The 22,517-nt window shown below is 42.5% G+C and overlaps 1 protein-coding gene across 1 annotated transcript; it reads left to right on the forward strand.

Annotated features, from left to right (window-relative positions):
- Window positions 1–14,910: 14,910 nt before the first annotated feature.
- Window positions 14,911–20,732, forward strand: AVPR1A (arginine vasopressin receptor 1A). Its single transcript, XM_048302525.1, has 2 exons — window positions 14,911–16,084; window positions 17,810–20,732. Exons 1-2 carry the CDS (start codon window positions 15,076–15,078, stop codon window positions 18,091–18,093), a joined length of 1,293 nt encoding a protein of 430 aa, XP_048158482.1. The 5' UTR covers window positions 14,911–15,075; the 3' UTR covers window positions 18,094–20,732.
- Window positions 20,733–22,517: the final 1,785 nt, after the last annotated feature.

A 22,517-nucleotide genomic window follows, 5' to 3' on the forward strand; every position in this document is an offset into this window, starting at 1 on the left:
CCAACCAAATCAGCTGAAAAGATCTCTTGCACGCCAGTCCTGATGGCAAATGGGTAACATTTGCTGCATCCTTGGCTGGACACAGGCAGAACCCCAGGTGACATAAAGAAGTGTCACTGCAGCCAGGTCCCAAGTGCTTCTGCAAGACTTCAGGAACATTTGAAAGAACATGTGGGTTTATTGCTCTTTTTACGATTCTCCTTCCACCTCATGAGCAGTTTCTCTGATAGATCTCCTGGTGCTGTATGCTGTCTGGGGAGAAGGATCACCCAGCTCCTCCCCCTCAACACAATGCAGAGTCTTTCTGCCTTCGGATGGACTTTTGGGTGAAAGTTTCCATCTCCAGGTGCATAGGAGCCCTGATGTTTTGCGAGATGCTCTTTACTGAGATCACCAGTAAATTCTCTGTATTTTGTGATTTAAACATGTTCCATGCCTAAGATCTGAAGGTGGGAAATTTCTTCTTCTGGCAATGGTGCTAGTCACAACTTAAGCCCCATTTTTCTTTGGGACAAGTATGCAGGCCATATCTTGTGCATTCTATCTCCAAATATGCTAGTGATAGATTTAAGCTTCTGTTGATCATTTGTTTCTTGGATCCCAGCAAAGAGTGCAGGGAAATTGTTTATACTGCCTGAGGGCAGAAGAGGGAAATGGGTGATTTAGCCAGGAGCTACAGGCCAAGGAATGATAAGGAGGGAAACATTCATGTTTCCCGTATCTACTATATAGCATAAAACTGAACGTTACATCATTTCTCGTGGTGGTGGAGAAGTGAAGACTAGTGGAAGAAAATGTAAGAATTTTTGTGTGAAACTGTCTACATTTGTGTGAAATTAACTTCAGTAACAAACCATTTTGTGTTTTGTATTATTAATATGAAATTTTAATTAAAATCTTCCAAGTCATAAGTGTTAATAGTCTAGAATAGTGTTGAAACTGCAGGTGCATTTCCAGCTCCAGGAACCCGGGTTGAAGGTGGTCATGAAGAACTGGAAGATGGCCAGGAATACAGGTAGGAGAATTAAAATATCAGTTAGTGCTTTTCTGCAAAGTCATTTGGATAATGGATGGTTCTGCCTCCCACTACTGTGGCAGTTATCAACCCTTATAACAAAGCCTTTGGGTGTCAGTGAATCTGTTGAAATTGATGGAAAGCAGAAACCTGTGTAAGAATTTAGGACATGGCAGGCATTGGCTTTGCTATATTTATTGATGCAGAAAGAGGTTTCTACACACAAAGAACATATTTCATCTTAGCTCTTTTCTACCTAGAGTACTGGTAAATACTTGCTTATTCCACAGCACAGGAGGATAAAATTAACTTTAATTTAAATAGCACTGCCTTGAAGCATTTCAGTTTATTTTAATGCTGAGAGGCTATCATAATCCTACATAAAAAGCAAGGGAAGGACATGAAACGTTGTTTTCTTGGAATAAGTATTTTCCCTCTGGTCTGGCAGACTTTCTCCCTGTGAGTGGAGTCCTGCACACATTCCCACAATCAATGTGTCAAACAGAACAGAAGAGAGAGTAAGTGTGGGTGTGTGTTGTAGGCATGTGCACCTGACCTTCACCTGCCATTCACAAAGTATTCTTTCTTTCCCTTCTTGCTTGTGTTTTCATAGGGTCTGAAAGGGTGTTCTCAAGTAAGGCAATGCTTTCCACTGCCATTGCTGCTGTAGTGCCCCACCGTATGTACACACATTGCTGTCACATTCTCTCCAGGCTCTACCAGTAACATCAATGAGTTACAGAGCAGAGCTTACAGTCACTAAGCTGTTTTAACCCCTTTGCAACTTCTAAAGGGACAAAGGTGATGAGAAATTCAAGGTAACGCTTTTTCATAGGTGATGACAGAAGTCAGCTAGAGCCAGCAGAATGAATGTGGAGGCCCATATACAGGTGATCAATGCAGGGAACTGCAGAGAGGAGATCAAACCAGCCAGGTGGTGGAGTAGAGGTTGATTCTTTCCCAGATAAACTCAGTTGTCTGCAAGAAGACCATGTCTATAACCAGATTAGTAACCAGAGGGAGCCTGACAATGATTTCTGACCATATGGCCAAAAGGCAAGCTTTGTCTGTATACTGAAAATTGCTGCCTCCAAATTGAGGTAGCTGCATCCAAACTACGTGTCTACTTGACAGTGACCCTGGCAAGAGTCCTAAACACTTCTGAACCCAGGCCACTCACACATTGAAATTGATCCTGCATCCTTCATGATCTCAGTGGAACAGAGCTTTGGGCAGCTGGACATAGACCCTGGGATACAGACATGTTGTGGTCTCTGCTAATGCCCTAACAATCTGTGGAAGCACCTCATAGCAGAAGCATCACTAATGTCTTCCAGGCCCTGTGCACCTACTCTGACCTCACTTTCCCCCCTCATCTCAGCAACAGACACCATCTAGAAGTACATGAAGCCATCTGTTGCCATCACAGCCCTAGAAAACACTGCAACAGAAGCCATGATATCATCATGCCTTACCCTAAGAAGAGTCAGGAAATAGATCTGTTTTCTCTCCCGTCCATGTTCCTGACATGCACAATCTTAACCTCTCCTTACCTTGCTGTGTCCTACTTCTGCTGTAGTTTTGACAAGCATTTTCTTGCTGCCCACCTCCATCCCTGCTTTTCCATTAGACTCTTCACTTTTCATTCCCCACCTGCTTCCAGAAATTCCTGCCTGCTACTATTTGCTCTCTTCACACTTTCTGCAATGCTGGTCTGAACTACATAATAAAAGCAAATTCAAAAAATATTTCCTGTCCCCTCTGTGTAAGACAAGATTTGCGTGGGCTATTGTTAGCTTTTTGAGTTACTTTGTGCCCAGATGGACTCCAGGATCCTTTGAGTTCTGCACCTCTGACATTGCTTCATTGTGCTCTCTGATTACTATTGCAGCCTCCTCTGCAGCTTTTCCTGCCTCAAAGGCTCTGCCACAGCAACCAACAATTTTGTGTGGCCTCTGCATAAAAGTTTCAGCTGAGTAGTTCAGGGAAACCCACTTCTGAGTCTTGTCTTCCCTAGACTATGAACCTGTCACATCATCCAGAGGGTACCACATCTTGCTTCTGGATGATGAATGGCAGGTAGACATTCCCTCTCTGGTATGCCAGGGCTTCAGAACTTCCACAAAGTCCAGATAAAGCTGGCTCTGACCCTCAGTGTCTTTGGAGGATGGCTGGGGCTTAGAATATCACCTGCCTTGACTGGAGAAGAGATGCCAAGTAACTTCCTGCCTTTGGGGTAACCCTGAGCAAAGTAGGGGTGCCTGATGGATTCAGTCTTGTTTGGGGGATCAAAGCATCCATCTGAGTTTGTTCCCTGTGCTCAGTGGGGACAGCACCTTGGAGGCATATCTGGTCATTCTTTGAAATACTCTTCAGCAGGTGTTACTTCGTCTGTTGTACTTACTGTAGGAGACTTCGTAAAGCTGCAGGGCAGCTCCCACCAGTGGGATCCCTATCACAGGACTCAGGGTACATTTAGTGTGATTCCCCTTACTCCATAACTTCTTCTCTTCTGAGGTAGTGGCAGGAAATCATTACAAATTAGTTCAGCAGTTAGGTAATAAGAAGAGAAGTTGTTGTGAGCCAGGGCAGTTCTTTAGGGTAGAAAATAATTCCATTTATTCAGTGAAGTTAGAAGCTCATATTTTAATCTTTTTGCTTGAAAAATATGGTCATGTTCAATGTAGTATTATATGTACTAAAATCACTCAGCAAAAAAACCGTTAATTGTCAGTGATGTTTTCTCCTGCAAGCAGTGTTAGGTTTTTCACAGAAAAATGAAAAGTTTGAGGGGTTTAGATTAAAGGATTTTCCATGAAATCCTGAAAAATTAGGAGTGAACATTTCTTTAATGTACTTCCAACAAACGAAAGCAAATAAGCAAAAACCCAAGACAACCAAACTTTCTGACAGAAAACTTTGGTGGTTGTCAGTACCAGAGGCCACATTAGAAGGCAAAGGTAATAAAATTCATTAAAGCAACTGATACAAATCATTAGTAGTGATATCACCTACAAATCTTACCTCTCCTCTATCCTTTGATGATTACAGCCAAAACACCAGATATTTCATCATTATGGGCAATATTGTCTTAATGGAGTTTGATCTTTCCTCATTTCTTCTGTTCCCTCTTTCCTGTTTCTTGTTTCTCCTCCTGTCACCCCTGCATTTCCTCTGCTGCAGCACAGTTTATTCCCTCCTGAAAATGGATTTCAACAGAAACAGCTTGTTATCCCTTAGTAAAAGAGTTATATGCGAGTATATTGCCCCTTGAAGTCATAAATGTGTTCCAGATTTGGAGTCTTTAAAGAGAAACTCTTTTCTCTCAGATCCACTGTTACACTGTTGTATCTCCAGATTTAGTTAATAATGCAGATCCCATGCCTGAATAGGGTATGTTCTCATACCTACAAAATCTATGTGGTTTTTATTTTTAAAACAAAACTTGAATTCTGCAAAATGCACAGTACAAGCAGGACAGACTTCACTTACTTATTAACTCAAACGTCACTTATATGAATTAGACACAAGAAAATAATTGGGACGCTATACTTCTAAATTTGTCTCAGTCCCCAAAATGTTAGGCATGTGTCATTCTGGCAAACAGTTCACATCTCTAAACGATTTCATCTCTAAAAAACTGTTTTATCTCTACAGTGCTTCTTAGCTACTGTATGGTGTTGCTTTAAAAAAATAAACAGCATTTATGTGGGGCCTGGGTACCAGAGCTCCTAATGTGGGAAAGCATCTCTGTTCTACAGGAGCATTTAGACACCTGCCCCACTGCTGTCTTGATTCAGTGCACAGATGGTAAGTAAGAGATAGCAATTCAAAACTCTTGGTCTATTCTACATATTCTTCTGCAAAGTGCAGGAGGCCTCTCCTGTGGCATCTTCAAGGCACATACAAGTTGCTCCAAGTCCTTGTATAGTGTTTTTTTGGGGTTTGTTTTTTGTTAAAAACCCAGAAAGATAAGAAATCTATGAAAAATAAGCAAAGAGAAAATGCTGCATGCATTTCTTTTAATGGTTGTAAATACTTATTAATTTTGAGGAAATTAATTTCCTCGAGTTCTCATAAAAAACCTTTGGATATGATCACAGTGTCATAAGGAAATCTGCAATGTTCCTTAGCAGATGTTAGACAGCACATACATGGGGCGGCTCAGTCTGCCTAGCTTTGTATCCTGTGCAGTCGCCTGTTACGCCAAGGTTCTTTCTGTATCCATACATCCCAATGCATTTGGGGAAAAATTCGATTCACTTCTTGGAAGTGAAACAAAGCCACTAAGACTTTAGCTTGTATTAAATCCCATTCTGTTTCTTCCTATTGCCCTGTGTACCTGCTTGTTTCACAGTACTGTGCATTATGCGCAACAGCTCCTTGGCGAATGTCTTATCATTTGGTTCCAGAAAGCTTAAAGAGATCTGTATAGTCCAACATAATTTTATCTGTTTCCTCCTACTATGGAAAAAATATCTCATTCTGCAGATTAACTAAATCCTTTCAGAAAAAAGCTTTTGCTGCTAAGTAAACCTGGTAATGGGAGAGAGAATTTTCCTCTTCATGCAGAGCAATCAGGCAACATTTTTGCATCATGCACTTTAAAATCAAAGTTCTTGCATAGAGATGAACTAAAAGATGTGAACATAAAAGCACGTAATGAAGCTGTGGAAGCCTGTATTGCTTAATTAATCTACAAGTCAATACTATTTTGGCTGTCTACAGTACATCTACAGTCCCTTGTTCAAAACAGGGACAAGCATTTCCTAGAACTCCCTTGAGATAATAAGATAATTAAGACCCATACTGTTGAAGGTGAAAGAATTTAGAGAAAATCACGATTCTTACAAGTAGAGGCATAGGTGTTACAAATGTATTATAAGATTTTGTTGCTACATTGTAGACAGGGGACGGGAAGGACTGAAATACAGCAACAGCAGCCAATTTAAACACAAAGTCCATAATGTTGAAGAACTTACTTTCATACAGCATACCAAACTTATTCAAGCTCTAAACTACGTAAGAATTTAAGCACAAATGTGGCTTTGGATCACGTGTTGTACTGCTGTTCCTGTGTTTGCAATATTATTAAGTTAACTAGTGCAATGCTTGAAGGCTTGTTCTGGACGTTGTTGTTGTATTTGAATGTGTACTACATCCTTCCTTACACATGCTCTCCTGGTAATTCCCTATGGCTTCCCTAGATGAAATATGTAACACAGTGTTTTCCATACCAGTTAGAAAAGATTTAAAGAAAATCACAACCAGTATGAAATGGTGCCATTTACTTTTCAGTAAATGATACAGGCATTCAGGAAAGACCACTGGAAGCAAACGCTAATGGAAGCCTTCCATAACAATCAGTTCTATGATTATTTCATTTTTAGTTCTGGAGAAATATAAAGAAAAGCTTCTTCTTCTTTCCTTTTGAAAAGGTTTATATATAAACACCCTTAGGAGTCTAAGAAAGTTTCAGAAAAACTCCATGTATTGGATTCCAGCTGTAGAATTCCCTTCCAAATTTTCTTTACTCCTTTGTTGTGAGTGTGATCTCGATCTAGCTACCCTACTGCAAACATCTCTGTTCTTCCCTGTATAGCTGACAGAAAATTAAAATATAAAACCTATTTTCTCTAGTCCAAAAAAGCCATTTCACACGGTTTACTAATCCTGCTATTGGCAAGTCAAGCATAAGCAATGTAATGGCAAAACTTACCCAGAAACCATTAAAAATGTTTATTCATTAGACATAAAATTATATACTTTGGCTTATACCTTGGCTATATCTCATGGAAATGCTTTTCCTCTCATGTCATGCTAGCCAGTTTGTTAGTACCTCCTATCCCCTAAAATTTATTGCTTTATTATCCTTCTTTATCTTAGAAGCATACAAATTTTCCTTTGGTCATAAAAGGAATAAGTGAAATGTTATATGATATAAAGCTGCTAAATATGATGATAAGGGAAGTGCAAAGAGAGTCTGCTTAAAACTGCCAGGTAGAGAACTTGTTTGGAGTAAAAATTATAAACCAAATTAGATTAATGTATAAAGCAAGAATACCTCAAGGGGCCCTGAAGCTGCAGTAATTAATATCACTAAGTTCTCCCTAAGTACTTGCCACGATACAATTTATGCAACAGCAACTTGGATACCTACACAAAAGTCAGGCCATATTTGATCTAGGACTGCTAACTATCAATCTGTACCCACATGTGTTTAAAAAACCAAACAAACCCACAATGAAATCAGCAGCCAAGATACTCAGTGCACCATCTAAATACCATTGATCATTCACTCTTTTTCCCTTTATTCTATTGGTCTTCTTCAACTCCCTAAATCTACCTCATCAGTGTGTGAAACTAAGGTTGGGGCACCAGAGCATCTCTCGGCCATGCCTCAGACACAGACTTGCTTCTCCTCACACTGCCTGGATTCTCCTTTCACATGCTCACACATTACCCTGCAGACAGCTCCAAAATCAGCCTACCTTCCTAACCTGTGTTTCAACTTTCTTTTTTCTGACTGTCCATGTCTGATTCTTCTCAGCCTTCCTCAATATCACTCTTTATTTTGCTTTCTCTCTGGAGAGGCCTAAACAGAAAAGAGCCTCTTCTATCAGCATTTCCAGCTTGTTGCTGGCTCAGATAGGGACAGGAGACATGGTAAGAGAAGACACACTGGAAATAGGTGGGGAATATGCTCTTTATTTCTTCTTCATGTTGAACATGTTGCAGGCCGCAGCTCAGGTAAAAGAGAGCAATACACCTGCAGCCTTCAATATTCTTAAATTGGCATTCTAATGAAGAAGCATTTTGGTTAAAATATTTTTAGCCAGTTTTCTTCCAATTAGGATTGGGTTTTATATGGAGAGAACAGTCTCACAAAGGATAGTCCTGTAGAAACTGGAGAAATGAATGTGTATAAGCATCCATAAGACTTGCTGGCACTTGCACCTTCTCCAGCCTGATAAAAACTGGATCCTGATTCTCAGGAACGCTGTGGGAAAATAACTGTGATGATAGCACCCTGAACTACCAAGGTAGTGAGAATTCAGCTGCCACAATATTTTCAGTACAAATCATCTGAGAGGTGTTTTCTTTACATAATGGTTGCATCAGTATTTTGCATCAACCACCAATATTGCATATCTGCAGGCTCTTCAAAATGAGAAAAATGACATGCATACAGTTTCAAACCTAATTAATTTTAAACTGCTTTAGAACATATTTCCTAATGATAGCTACTAAGATAAATTTTGTCATAAACAGAAGCATTATTACTTTTGTTCCATAAATGTTAAGTGGCTTTGTCTTTCAATTAGAATTATGAAGCTGTGTATTCTCGAACACAATACGCTTTTGGTTCTTGGCATAGTTCTGGGATAAATAAAGCAATTTTTTACAATGATGAGCTTTTACACAAATCCACCATTTTCTAGAATCAGTTGATAGTGCCACTGTCAGTTGCAGCTAAATCCCTCAGAAAAATCATTATGCATAAATTTTCTGTATACCTTCCTACTACTTTAAATGCCTGAACACAACCTTTATTAGTACTATAATTTTTTTAAGAGAGTTGCATCTCACTGTGTCAAGTACTTTCTGAGAAGGTATCACAGAAATAATCCTTAAACTTTGTTTCAGTTTGTTTATACTGATTACTTTTGCCACCAAATTTTATGAAGTATTTTCCTTTGGCTTGGCATAGTGTATGTTAACTAGGAGAGAATGCAAGAGTCATTATTAAATTGCCCTTAGATAAATCAAAACTTGTAAAAGGCATAAGGAAGATAGGTGTTAACACAGTGATAGAAACAGCAGGTGTATTGGGTTTGTGCGACAAAGTTTTGGTAAGGGGGGATGGGAAGTACAGCCTCTGTGAGAAGCTTCCAGAAGCTTCCCTGTGTCCCACAGAGCCAGTGCCAGGTGGTTCCAAAACAGACCTGCTGCTGGCCAAGGCCAAGCCAATCAGCAACTGTTGGTAGTGCCTCTGGGATAATGTGTTAAGAAGAGGGGAAAAGCCCCACTGGAACAGCAGCTAGAGATGGGAATAAGAATATGTGACGAACAAATCTGCAGACACCAAGGTCAGTGGAGAAGGAGGTGCTCCAGGTGCTGGAGCTGAAATTTCCCTGCAGCCTGTGGTGAAGGCTATGGTGAGACAGGCTGTCCCACTGCTGCCCATGGAGGTCCATGATGGAGCAGAGATCCACCTGCAGCCTGTGGAAGACCCCACTCCAGAGCAGTGAATGGCTGGTGAACCTACAGGAAGCCCATCCTGAAGCAGGTTTGCTGGCAGGACTTGTGACCCCAAGGAGGACCCATCCTGGAGCACTCTGTTCCTGAAGAACTGCATACTGTGTAAAGGGACCTACACTGGAGTAATTCCTGAACTGCAGCCCCTGAGAAGGACTCACATTGGAGGAGCTTATGGAGAACTGTCTCCCATGGGAGTGATCCCACACTGGAGCAGGGGAAGAGTGTGAGGAGTCCTGCTCCCAAGGAGGAAGGAGCAGCAGAGGTGTGCGATGGACTGCAGCCCCCTTCCCCCATCCCCCTGTGCCTCTGGTGGGGAGGAGGTAGAGAATTCTATAGTGAAGTTAAACCTGAGAAGAAGGGTGGGGGGGAAGGTGTTTTTAAGATTTGGTTTTGTTTCTCATTATCCTACTGTGATCTGATTGGTAATAAATTAAACTAAATTTCCTCTAGTTGAGTCTGTGTTGCCTGTGATGGTAACAGGTGAGTGATCTCTCCCTGTCCTTATCCTGACCCACCACTTTTCCTTATATTTTTCTGTCTGTTGTCTGGCTGAGGATGGGAGTGATAGAATGGCTTTGGTGGACACCTGAAATCCAGCCAGCATCAGCCCACCACAGCAGGTTGCAGATGGAATGAAATTCTAGATAGGAGTAATTTAGAAACTGGTTCAAGGAAAAAAGAACATTTTACATCTTTGAAATAAGAGAACTGAGAGGTAAAACTACTGATTATATGCTTAAAGCAAAAATGCTGAAGCAATATTTGTAGAACTGCAAAATGGATATTAAGTCTTTTTCAGGTCTGGAAAGTCTGAGATTATTACAATTTCACACTACAATTTCACCAGGTAGGTATAATGTGAGGAAACTCAGTTCTAAGTTTTTCTTATTCTGCTAATGACAACATTGAACGATTCTATGGATTTATGTTCTAATGGCTTTAACCCTTCAGATTTAGTGAGAGATCTGCTGGCTGAGGCTCTAGTTAAACTGTTTCACACAGATTTTTATTGTGCCTTGGATGTGTTGAAAGTCTGATCAACGTGATTCAATGGGGAAAGGTAGGAGCTTTCACCATGTTGTTTTGTTATGTTCCTTCCACAAGGCTATAAACACACAAAGGCCAATCAAGCCTTCAAATGCCCATTTCCTTCACTGCCTTGAAATCCAGACAAGCTGCTGTGTTAACATTTCTTCAGGGGAATGGTTAAACTCCTCGTCCTGAAGGCCCTCACTGCTGTCAACCAGATCAACAAAGGATGCAAGGAAAGAGGCAAAAGGAAAAGGTCAGCATTCTTCTTCTTCTGGTGACATTTAACTGCACAGGTTCCTCTCCAGTACTACCCGAATACCCCAGTCAACCCCCATGTGCTGATTCTGGCTGGAATAGAGTTAATTTTCTCCACAGTAGCTTGTATGTGGCTATATTTTGGATTTATGCTGGAAACATTGTTGATAACAGGGATGCTTTTATTACTGCTGAGCAGTGCTTACACAGAGTTGAGGTCTTTTCTGCTTCTCAGGACACCCCACCAGTGAGCGGACTGGGGGTGCATAAGGAGTTGAGTGGGGATACAGGCGGGACAGGTGGCCCCCAGCTGACCCCAGGGATATCCCACCCATGTGATTTCATGCTCAGCATATAAGGCTGGGGAAAGAGGGAGGAAGGGCAGGATGTTCAGAGTGATGGCATTTGTCTTCCCAAGTCACCGCTATGCATGATGGAGCCCTGCTTTCCTGGAGATGGCTGAACACATGCCTGCCTGTGGGAGGTGGTGACTGAATTTCTTCTTTTGCTTTGCTTGTGTATAAAGCTTTTGCTTTACCTATAAAAATGTCTTTATTGCAACCCATGTGCTTTCTCACTTTTACCCTTCTGATTCTCTCCCCCATCCCACTGGGGAGGACTGAGCAAGCAGCTGTTGGTACTCAGTTGCTGACTGTGTTTAAACCACAACACGCCATCACGAAAAGAAATGCAGTATGACAGGGATGGCCAGACATGACTTCCTGTGTATACAAATACCAGAATCTAATTATGCTTTCAGTTAACAAGCAAAGGAAAACTTGGGGCATAACCTTAAAGCTCTTTGTTTCTTAGCCACTTACAGACATTTCCAGACACTGAACTGGGCTTTTGCAAACTGAATATTGAGGGCTAACATTGAATTTCTGTCTCTTATGGATGCTTTCCTAATTTTGTGTTTTCCGGAGTAGGAGCTTGCCCTTAGGATCACTTATCTCTTGGTCTTGTACTACAGCCTTTTCAGAATCCTAAATTCAGACTTGTAATCTATTTTGAAGGCAGTCTGGGGCAATTCTTCACTTGGTTTTGCTCTGGTAGCCCAAAAGCTAGAGCAATAGAGGGCCAACAAGGCATTTTTTCAGGAGTCTGCTTCGTGGGTTTGTGTGCTCCCATCTGCCTCCAGGTGACATTTCCTTCACAGGGATGGTAAATGAGTGATGTGTCTGTTTTCCTCCCTGGTGACCCCAGCTTTTAGTAGTCCCTCACTCAACACATGGGCTTTTTCCTATGCTTGAATTCCAATAGCTTCCCATAGCTGTGAATTTAAAGGTTGGGATCTGCAGCATCTAAGTCTTGTGGCTCTCTGGGAAGGCCTATGAAACTCATCCTTATTTACTAAATAGTGTCAGTCAACTGGAGCATTGCAGATACTTTGAACTTGGAGACAGATTGCAGGAGACAGCTGTTCATATCTATGTAGATGTTTTATGTGCTTTTTAACAAGGCAGCTGAATTCTCTACAAACAAACAGACTTCTTTTTTTAGCAGTGCTTTAACCCTTATCCTGCATGAGGAATTTATTTTAAAAGCTTGATTTTTTTTGCTAACATAGATTTTTGCAACTCTAATGGCTAGAGCAACTCGTCACAAAACCTGGCAGAAAACCACAGTTTGACTATGAGTAGCTACAATTCCAAACCATCAGTTTTCCTGAAGAAGATTATGCTGAAAGACCCCCTGGTTTTGTTTGAGACTTTGACTTACTCAGAGCATTTCTTTTGCCATGGAGAAAGAGGCTAAGTCTGCAGGTAAAGTCACCACCATGACAGCAAGGAATGAACGGAAAACAGCTGCATTTGGCAACACGCTGGATCATGTTCCAGTTGGGTTTTTGAGTACCTTACAGAAGCCATTCTGTCTTCAACGAATTCAACATTCACAAAAACATTGGTCAACCTTCAAGCACTTTTACAGAAACCTGTATGGCAGCAGAGAACATGCTAGAAACCCCTTGTCATTCTTAGTTTTCTAGAAAGCTGTGGGCCTAGTGAGAACAAATAAAGCTTTATTGTAACAGCGATCTCAATTTTCTTTACTGAGAGTTCAGCTCCAAGCTGAACTCCAGGTGAATCACAGGGCAAAAATGTTAGTTTACTCTATCAGCCTTCTCAGTGGCAATTTTTCTCCTTGGAAGGATATTTTACAAGTATTGATTAATTTGAAGAACACCAATACTGTTAGAATTAAGAAAACAAGATCAGACTAGATACTGATTAAACTTGTATAGAAACCTTAGGAGTCCTGAATTTGTCTGGAGGGTATTTTTTAACTACTAGATATAAATAAAACTCTCTACTACTTAGCTAGGTTTGTTGAAACAAAGGAATTTGCAACAGCCTCGTTAGGTATGTTTTCTATAAAAGCATCGATATTGACTAAATTGGGGAGTGAAACAAAAAATACATCAAGACTAGCCCTAGATTGCTTCTGTCTGATGGAGTAAAACACAGTAAAAATGACTGTCAGTATCATGCTTAACATTGCATGTAATCACTAGGTACAGCCTTGTGCAATGACATTCAGGCAAATCTCCAGCACAGTGCTCTGGAAATATTCTTATAAATGCCATTCAGAGGAATGAAATACAGGTTGGAAAAGGAGTATTTCTGAGTTGATGTGGGCTTGACAAATTCTCAGTACCCTGAACTATTACAACCACGTTTATCTTATTGTCTGGCTGCTAAAACTGTGTCTCTGTCAAACCTAAATATCATCTCTTCTGTTAATGGATGACATACCCGGCAGTGAATAGAGCTTTATGATCCTCTCATAGTTTGCACAGCAGAAAATCTGTTAGCAGAGTTTCCTGAGTAACAGTGTCCATTTATGTAATGTTCATCTCCTGTAAAGCGTGTCAGAGAGACAGGCAAAGAATGTGAAAGAAGCCTTGGTAGTGGTGTTGTGGTATCTGTGATATGCAGCTTTAATTTCCCCTCTCTATTTGACCTGAAACATGTAGTCACACTCACCAGTTTCCCAGGTCTAATACAATAAATAGGCACTAAGCTGTGAACAGTGCACTGGACTGTTCGTAAAAATCAGGTTTTGAACCAAAGGCATATTTAAAGAAATAAGTTTTCTAGGAACTTAGGATAGCCACATTTATTGTCTGTATATCCAGGTTTTGGGAGGGTTTGGAGCTTTTAGATGGAAAGCTCATGACAACTATTTCCACTGTAAGATCAGGTGTCCTCCTAAACTCCTGCCACCGATCCCCAGTCAAAGGAAGGGTAGTGACAGACTGGGGTGGGTGCACATACCCTCTCAGAGACTAACAAGCCCAGAAACTGGCAAAAAGCCTGGGATAAAGCCTTGCACAATGCTAACATGTTCAGAAGCCTATCATCTTGTATTTTAAACTTTAAAACTCTTCTGGAGCCAAAATTTTTGGAAATATCTTTTTAATCAAATAAGTTTAATCTTTCATTCTTCCCAATTTTTTCTTCTCCCTGTAAAACCACATATTTTTGTAACTGAATTTAACTGTAATCACCCATGAGGAGACCTAGGGAGTTTTATTAAAAACAAAGTAAGGCTGGTATCTAACACAGTATTTCTTTGTTGTGATCTTATGCACTTTTTTGTGGCTGAAGGAAGGAGTTTCTAAATGAAGAGTGAAATTCAGGTTCCAGTGAAATCAGGATATAATCCACACTCATAGCAATGGGATCAAAAATTTTACCACGTCCATTCACTCTACCAAGAGCAGGAAAGCTCTTCAGCTAAACTATGTTTAAAACCAGAATTTTAATGACCCACTGCCAGAAACTCCAGTAAATGTGGAGATTTTGCTTGTACTTGCAGAAACGTGTCGTTTAGACCTTTGCTAAGGCCTGGATGACATTTATTGTCCGAGATGAAGTCCTGGAACCTTCAGAAACATTATGTTGTTTTCAAACTCTGCACTACTTTTTCTAATAATTTACTTTGCCGGGGCTGATCCCAGGACGACAGTGAAATGCCAAAGGCCCAGACGGGATCTCTCAGGACCAAACCGGCACCTCTCACCGACGAGTCACTTTGCCTTGGCTAGAAGCCAGATCGGGGTTTGCAGGCTGATGCTGACAGACCTGCATTTGCTCTGCGTGATTACGGCAATTTTATTCTCAGTTATAAGCGCTGCTTTACCTGACCGTGAGGGAGCTCTCCGGGAGCACCGTTCCGCCCCGAGCAGCGCTTCCCGCTGCCCCACCCCGCGGGACTCCGCGGGGCCGGGAGGGGTGTCGGTCCCCGCTCCCCCCGGTGCAGCGCTGTCTGGGCGGAGCGGCCCCGGTCCCGTAGCGGGGCGAGCGGGCGGCGGCGGCTGCCGGGGGAAGGGAGGGGGCTGGCGTCAGGCGCTGGGCAGCCACTGGCGCGGGAGCTCCCCCTCGCCTCGCCTCCCGAGGCCGGGGGATAAAGGCACCTGGCCCGGCGTTCCGGGCCACCGGAGCGGGGAGGCGGCGGGCGAGCGGACGTGCCAGGGTCGGGCCGGGCCCCACCGCGCAGCCCCCTCCATGCGCCTCGCCGGCGGCGCCGGCTCCCCCCGGGCTTTGCCCTCGCCCGGGAACGGCAGCCGGTGGCGGGCGGCGGAGCCCGGCGGCGGCAGCAGCCCCAGTCCCGAGGCGTGGTCGGGGTCGCCGAACGGCAGCCTGGGAGGCTGGGACCCTTTCGGGCGGGACGAGGAGCTGGCGAAGCTGGAGATCGCGGTGCTGGCCGTCACCTTCGCGGTGGCGGTGGTGGGGAACGGCAGCGTGCTGCTGGCCCTGCGGCGCACGCCGCGCAAGGCGTCCCGTATGCACCTCTTCATCCGCCACCTCAGCCTGGCCGACCTGGTGGTGGCCTTCTTCCAGGTGCTGCCCCAGCTCTGCTGGGAGGTGACACACCGCTTCCACGGCCCCGACGGGCTCTGCCGCGTCGTCAAGCACCTGCAGGTCTTCGGCATGTTCGCCTCGGCGTACATGCTGGTGGCCATGACCGCCGACCGCTACATCGCCGTCTGCCATCCGCTGAAGACGCTGCAGCAGCCCACCAAGCGCTCGTACGGGATGATCGCGACGGCCTGGGCGCTCAGCCTGCTGCTCAGCACCCCGCAGTACTTCATCTTCTCCCTCAGCGAAGTGGAGCGCGGCTCGCAGGTCTACGACTGCTGGGCGCATTTCATCATGCCCTGGGGGCCCCGCGCCTACATCACTTGGATCACCGGCGGCATCTTCATCGCGCCTGTCCTCATCCTCATCATCTGCTACGGCTTCATCTGCTACCACATCTGGCGCAACGCCCGGGGCAAGACGCGCCCGGGGGAGGCGGCAGCAGCGGGTGGCGGGCGGCGGGCAGGTGGTGGTGGTAGCCCGCGACGGGGGCTGCTGCTCGCCCCCTGTGTCAGCAACGTCAAAACCATCTCCCGCGCCAAGATCCGCACCGTCAAGATGACCTTCGTCATCGTCTCGGTGTACGTCGTTTGCTGGGCGCCCTTCTTCACCATCCAGATGTGGTCCGTCTGGGACCAGCGCTTCCCCTGGGTCGGTAGGTGACGCCGCCGCTTGTCCCCAGCGGCCGCCCCGCACGCGTCGGGGGCGCAGCCGGCTGTCCCGGGGCGCTGCCCAGCCCTGAGCTGACCGTGGGGGAGACGGGGCGCGGAAGCGGAGAAGGGACCGAGGCGCGCCCTCCCGGCCCCGGACGGGTCCCTCTCCCGCCGGGTAATAGCGGTGAGCGGCCTTGCACGGGGAGGAGAGACAGCCCTGGGCCGCCGCCGCCCTCGGGGCCGCCCCGCCGGCGCCGCTCGCGGTCCCGGACCTGGTGGCCCCGGGAGCGGCGGCGGCCGCGGCGCTCGGCTCGGCCTGTCCCAGGAGCCGCCCGAGCGGCTGCTGGGGGCAGCTGCGCCTCCGGAGAGAAGCAGCAGCCGCAGCCTTCTCATCCCGAGCAAAACGAGTAGATGGAAACCGGAATTTTTGCTGCCGTAATTTGAACCAGCAACATTTTCGTCCGTTTGAAGCTGCCGATAAGAAAACTTTCAGAAATGTTTAGTATTGTTGTGAAGCATACACACGTACATGTCGGAGCAGTTACATGAGCAGAGAACTTATTACTTCTTCGTTCCTGTATCTGTTGTCTAATGATAGGGTTGAGCACGCCCTGAACCCTTCCTCTCAGCAAGGCAGCCACCTCTGAGTAGCTCCTTTAGTCAAGTCACCGGTTTTCATGAATCAGTGGCAATTTAGATTTTGGAGATATCTGTCCTGCTGTCAGATATGGCTGAAAAAAATTGGTGAGTTTAATCACATAGATAATAACAGGCAGCATAGTAACATATATTCTGTTTCCTCATAATGAGAGAGCAGCAAATCAAGATGTTGGAATCCAAAATTTCTTGATTTTTTAAAAATCTCCAAATTATCACTTACTGTAGTGAGAGTGCTGATTGCCTCTAATATGGGACTAAAGTCAAGCCTATAATGCAGGTCTCTAGAAAGAAATAAAGACTTGCAGTAAACAAATAGATTTTTTTTTTTTACTTCAAAGGAAATTAAATCTAAGTGAACAGATGGGTATTTGATAGGTTTGTTTGAAGAGATTCTTTAAATCTGTGGAAATGCATAACACAGTAATTATACTTCTTTGAAGAATCAATATTTACAAAGAAAAATCACTAATAATTGATTAGACTAAATACATATTTAGAGTATTTGATCTATTAACTAGTTATTGAAGGTAGAACAACATAGTGTTTTCATGCCATAGTGTTAATTCCCGTTTTTCCCTTAAGTAAAATTTGTTCAACCTCCGAAACTCAGACTTGATGGACCACCCAGTAGTTAATTGAGCATTCAATACTTTTCAGCTTGTAGATATATACAGCAAAATTCAGTGTTATTGAAAGCAGTGGGAATTTTGCCATTGTCTCCCAGGGTCTGGATAAAAACTTTTCAGTATTTAAAGCAGGAGCTTATCAACACATGGATACACATCAGTGGAAATGTGACTAAATCATTATTTTGGATGGATTACCCCATAACTTATTCTGTCACAGCTTTTTGAAGTCTGTTCAGAGAAAGTCCCATTGACTTCAATGGCAGCCTTACATAAATAAGACCTTTACTGATTATGTTCTCATTATTCATTTCAAATGCTGCAGCTCAACTTTTAGAACTAGAATATCCAGGAAAATAAATCCAATGGTTAATGAAGCAATTGACTGAATGGTGCAAATGTTCTTTTGATGATTAAACAGCTTTCTCTCCCACTCCCCAGATTCTGAAAACACTGCGACTACTGTTACGGCTCTGCTGGCCAGCCTGAACAGTTGCTGTAACCCGTGGATCTACATGTTCTTCAGTGGGCACCTCCTCCAAGACTGCATACAGAGCTTCCCTTGCTGCCAACAAATAAAGCAAACGCTGAGTAAAGAAGATTCAAACAGCAATAGCAGGCGACAGACTTCTTTCACCAACAACAGAAGCCCATCCCACAGCTTAAACACCTGGAGAGAGATGTCCCACTCCAAAGCAACCAGCTTCATCCCCATTCCGACATGAGATAGGGCAGGCAGGGCTTGCAGTCCCATCACAGTGTTTGGGAAGGTTATAGTATGGTATTTTATGCCAGTCCAAGGTATCATGGTACCAAGGAATGACTAAGATGGTCATGAGACAAAAGTGCCACCTTGCTAGATAAGTTATGCTGCAGCATGTAAATTATTTTCTGAAAGTTATTTAGGACTTGGGCAACTGATCAGGATAGTGTGGCAACAATAAAGCAATTATTTTTTTAAATAGAATATATTTTAATTTTTTGTCTGTTTCTAAAATACTAAGTGCATTGTTTGCTTGCTGTTTAAAACTGTAAAAATAATGGAGTTGTCATGTGTTGGGGTAACTCCACTCTCTAGTGTTAATGCCTAAAACTTCTCGTGATTGTCTGATGAAGTCATGGGGAAAGAAGACAATGTGAGTAAGACTACAGTTTAGTCTTAAACATAAAAAGAAAGGAGTAGGGAAAAATCTTGCCTCTCCAGATAAGGAATGTGGTTATATAGACTCTGAGTTGTTGGAATTCAGTTGTTCGTGCTACTCCATCTTGTAAAGGTCTAGTAGTTCTCAGACACTGAAATTTAACAGCCCCTGTGAAGGCATATCTTTTAGTGACATCAATGTCTATATGTGTATTGTGGGGTTTCATTTTTAGGGTGACATTTCCTCTTCCCTTCATTCCCTTCAAGTTGATGGAAGTTATACAGCATATTTGTGTGTGTGTGTGTTGTTTCACCTACCTTCATTTTTTAAACTAATTTTAAAAATATATTGATAAGTATGATATACTGTGACTAGCTGAGCACCAAGAAAACTCACAATGAATACCAGAACCACTTGTTTTATGGGCAGGAATTCCATGTTTTCTTTTTTGATTTACTAAGACGTCTAGGATCAAGCCACATTGCTTGGTTGTCAAGCAAATAGCCTCATGAGTTCAGGAGAGTGTAGTCATTTGGTAAGAGCTGTAGAACCAGTATATTTCAAGACACAGATCTGAGAATCAAACTTACAAGTCTTCTGGGAACATATAAAAACTATTGTTGGTGCGTCTTTTTTTTATTATTAGTTTTATTGCCAGCTCACGCCAATATAGTCCTAAAAATTGTCAGTAAACTGCAATAAAAATTCATCACAACATATTTGCTAGTTACAAAGCATTCAAGGTGTGTTTGTTTTCAATACAATGCATGCTGAGTTGACTGTAGTTTGTTTATATGGTAAATAATCCTATCACATCTTTCCTTGCTGCCCATCTCTTATTTTGAGGTTGGGTTTTAAAGCTCCTTGAGTAAGTTTTGCTGAGTTTTTAAGTCTTGAGAATCTCTTTGAGAAGTACAGCTCCCTGTCTACTCTGTTATCCTGAGCTTGCCAGATCCTGAAATACAGGTGTTCCCCTGGCCCCCTGCAGGAGTGCTGACACAACCCCAACTGTCTGCTGGAGCAGTGGGACACGAGCATGGCTGCATAACGTGCCTGCAAGGAGGAAGCTCACAAGCAGGTTTCTTTGTTTCCCACCAAAACCTAACAAACAAGATTGCTTTTCTAATTGCTTGAGGAGATTGCATGAGGCTTTCACTGAGTATGGTGCCCATGCCTGCCCCAATAATGGTAGCAGAAATTAATAGAATTAGATGGAGAATAAGATTATATTAAACCACTCCAGAAGCTCCCCATTGACTATTTTGGGCAAAGAATATGGAATATTATACTTAAAATAATTTTTTTTTAATTGGGGGGTTTTTGTCACTAAAAAAAATCTTTGCTCTTCTCTCATCTTTCCTCATGTTTGCTGTTGCTCAAAGCACTAGAACCCAGAGGATAGCATGGTGGAATGGCTTATATTTAACAGACTATCTTTTTGATAACCTTTAATATAAAAGTATGGCTACAGCTCTCACCAGCTCTTGGACAAAGGTTTGCGAACCTGAAGTTATATTTTAGTCCAAAAAATGCATGCAGTGGTGTGTGTGTGTTTGTGCACATTATATGTACTGTGTATATTTTGCAAGTAGATAATTCACAGTTACTGAAATTGCAAGTGTTTCAAATTAAGTACACTATACTTTGCCAAGTTTTCTGTTTGTGCTACAACTTTCTTTGTACATGAAATCTGTATTGAAAAGCAATTAGCTGTACTAACAGAATTTTCATGTTTGCATAATTGAATTATTTTTCTATTACACTTTACATTCAAACAGAAAAGATAATGAAAAAACATGTGTAGAATAATGTTGAGAATAAAAATGAGCTGGGAAATGACCAATATATGTATTAAAGTGAGCAGATCCAAAGTATAAATTCAAGAGGTTTTTTCAAATATGTTACAAAATCTAGCCTTACACTTGGGACTTACCAGCATGAATTTGCCCTGAGAGGGTTCTATAGTTTCTATAATTAAACTGACAACACAATTCATCAATATTTGGTTTCCAGACATATTTTGTACAATTTTTCACATAATTGTAATGTTGGAAGGTACAGCCAGTATTTTTAATTGTTCATCTGTGGAGATTTTTTTTTTAAAGCTGCTTTGGATTATCATGAGGGTGCTCTAATGGAAACAGAAGGAAACAAAAAATTATGAAACCACTGCAAGTTTTAAACATGGAAACATGCTCTAATAAACATTTGTTTGATCAGAAGCATTTTGAGTTTTTTGCTTATCTAGATTTTGGAGGGCCAGAAATGTATTTGGTAATACTAAATATATTTTACAAAATTCAAAATGTCTTCATTAATTTTAATAAGTTGTTTCCATGAAAAGCTTTAGGGAGTGAACAAAACTAAAATGTTTTTCTATTATATGTAGTGCATGAAGGACAAAAGCGAAGAAGGAACATGCAGTCAGCTTTCCACTATATGCTGCTAGCATTGTTAAAACATGTAACTTAGCAATTATTTGTGTTCTAGAGGGGTTAGTTTGATATTTTTGTTTTAAATATTTATCTTCTAATGTAAAACATGATTGAATGGATGAGTCTGTAGTCTGTTGTTTGTACCGATGTTACTAGAATGCAAGCATTTTAAATTCAATTCCATGGCAAAAGTGGAGATGGTACAGAAGATGGAAAGGATTTTGTTCATTTGCAAAAGAACCATAAGTTGCCAAAAAGCTTCTTTTCATTAATTTCTTCTTAAATTTATAGGCAAACATATTGTTGGCTCAGGGAAAAAACAGAAAAAAAAAGGTTGGGGTTTTTTTTTCCCCTATATCACCACATCAAGACCAAAATCTACAAGAAGACACAAATTCTGTGCAGGTTTTGTCTGCAGAAAATCCTATAGCCCGTTCCAAATTGTCCCGATTGAAGGACCTTGCTAAAGTGCATGACTTTTCCATGACCCTTTTCCAAGTCATGTGTATGGAAACCTGGGCAGAAGAAGGAAAGACTCAGCAGAGCTGGATGTTGTCTTAGGGCAGATACTGGTGACCCAGCTTTGGGAAGTGAACACAGATCTTACAGTAGAGGTACTGCTGAAATACAGTTACTTGTTGCATAAAAAACTTACAGGGTTCTCCCAGACTGAGCTCCCCACCTACAAAAAGGACTAATTAAATACAGTGTTCTCTTCTAAAAAAGGGTCTACACAAGTTTCAGTTGTACAGTCCCTTCTGTGCATGAAAGACTGGGGAGGCGGAGAGGAATTTTTATGCTAAACATTAGTTGGAGCTGTAGTTACTCCTACAAGCTAATTTTCTATATTTTTCTTTAGGAATGGGCTTGACTGGAAAAAGTATCACTTGCTACTTGGGTAAAGGAATTACAGGATAAATAAATGGACAAGTTTCAAGGTCCAGGACTCGATCACAGCTGCTCCACAGCAAGCAGTCCTGACTGGTTGAGGTAACAGTCCCTCTCACAAGAGTAGGTCCAGCTAATCTTTAAAAAGGCAGGGGACTGCCACAAGTAAGTCATGCAGAATGGTTTGTGCAGCTATGCAAAAAGCAAGCAAACAACAATCACAACTAGTCCCTGCTGAGCTTCGTTAGAGCCAGCCAGCACAGGTCTGTCTGTCCCAGGACTGTCCTGCAGAAAGCCCTGGATCCAGTTTGGTGTTAAGTGACACTGTATCACTGTTTTAGTACAACTGCCCAGTAATTTGCCATGCCTTAGTATAAACTTGCTTAGAGTAACAGTTTACATGCAAATTAGCCTTGGTTCTCCATAAGGACACTTTCAGCTGAATTCTTGATACAGTCCGTTGGGTTCCTTAATTTCTGAACAGCAAGGCTGTGAGGCATCATCAGGACTGCAAAGCTCTCTCTTCAGCTCTATGGTGAGAAGACTGGCAAGTCTCTCTAGTTCTAGGTGGACCAAGATGTTGGATGTGGGTGAACTTTCTTCCAATAAGGGAAGAATCTTTCAGACAATCCCAATATTCTTCCCATTTCCAACATTCATTTTTCCAGGGGGGTGGATGGAAGA

The sequence above is a fragment of the Corvus hawaiiensis genome, chromosome 4, assembly GCF_020740725.1.
Source record: "Corvus hawaiiensis isolate bCorHaw1 chromosome 4, bCorHaw1.pri.cur, whole genome shotgun sequence".
NCBI classification, from domain to species: Eukaryota; Metazoa; Chordata; class Aves; order Passeriformes; family Corvidae; genus Corvus; species Corvus hawaiiensis.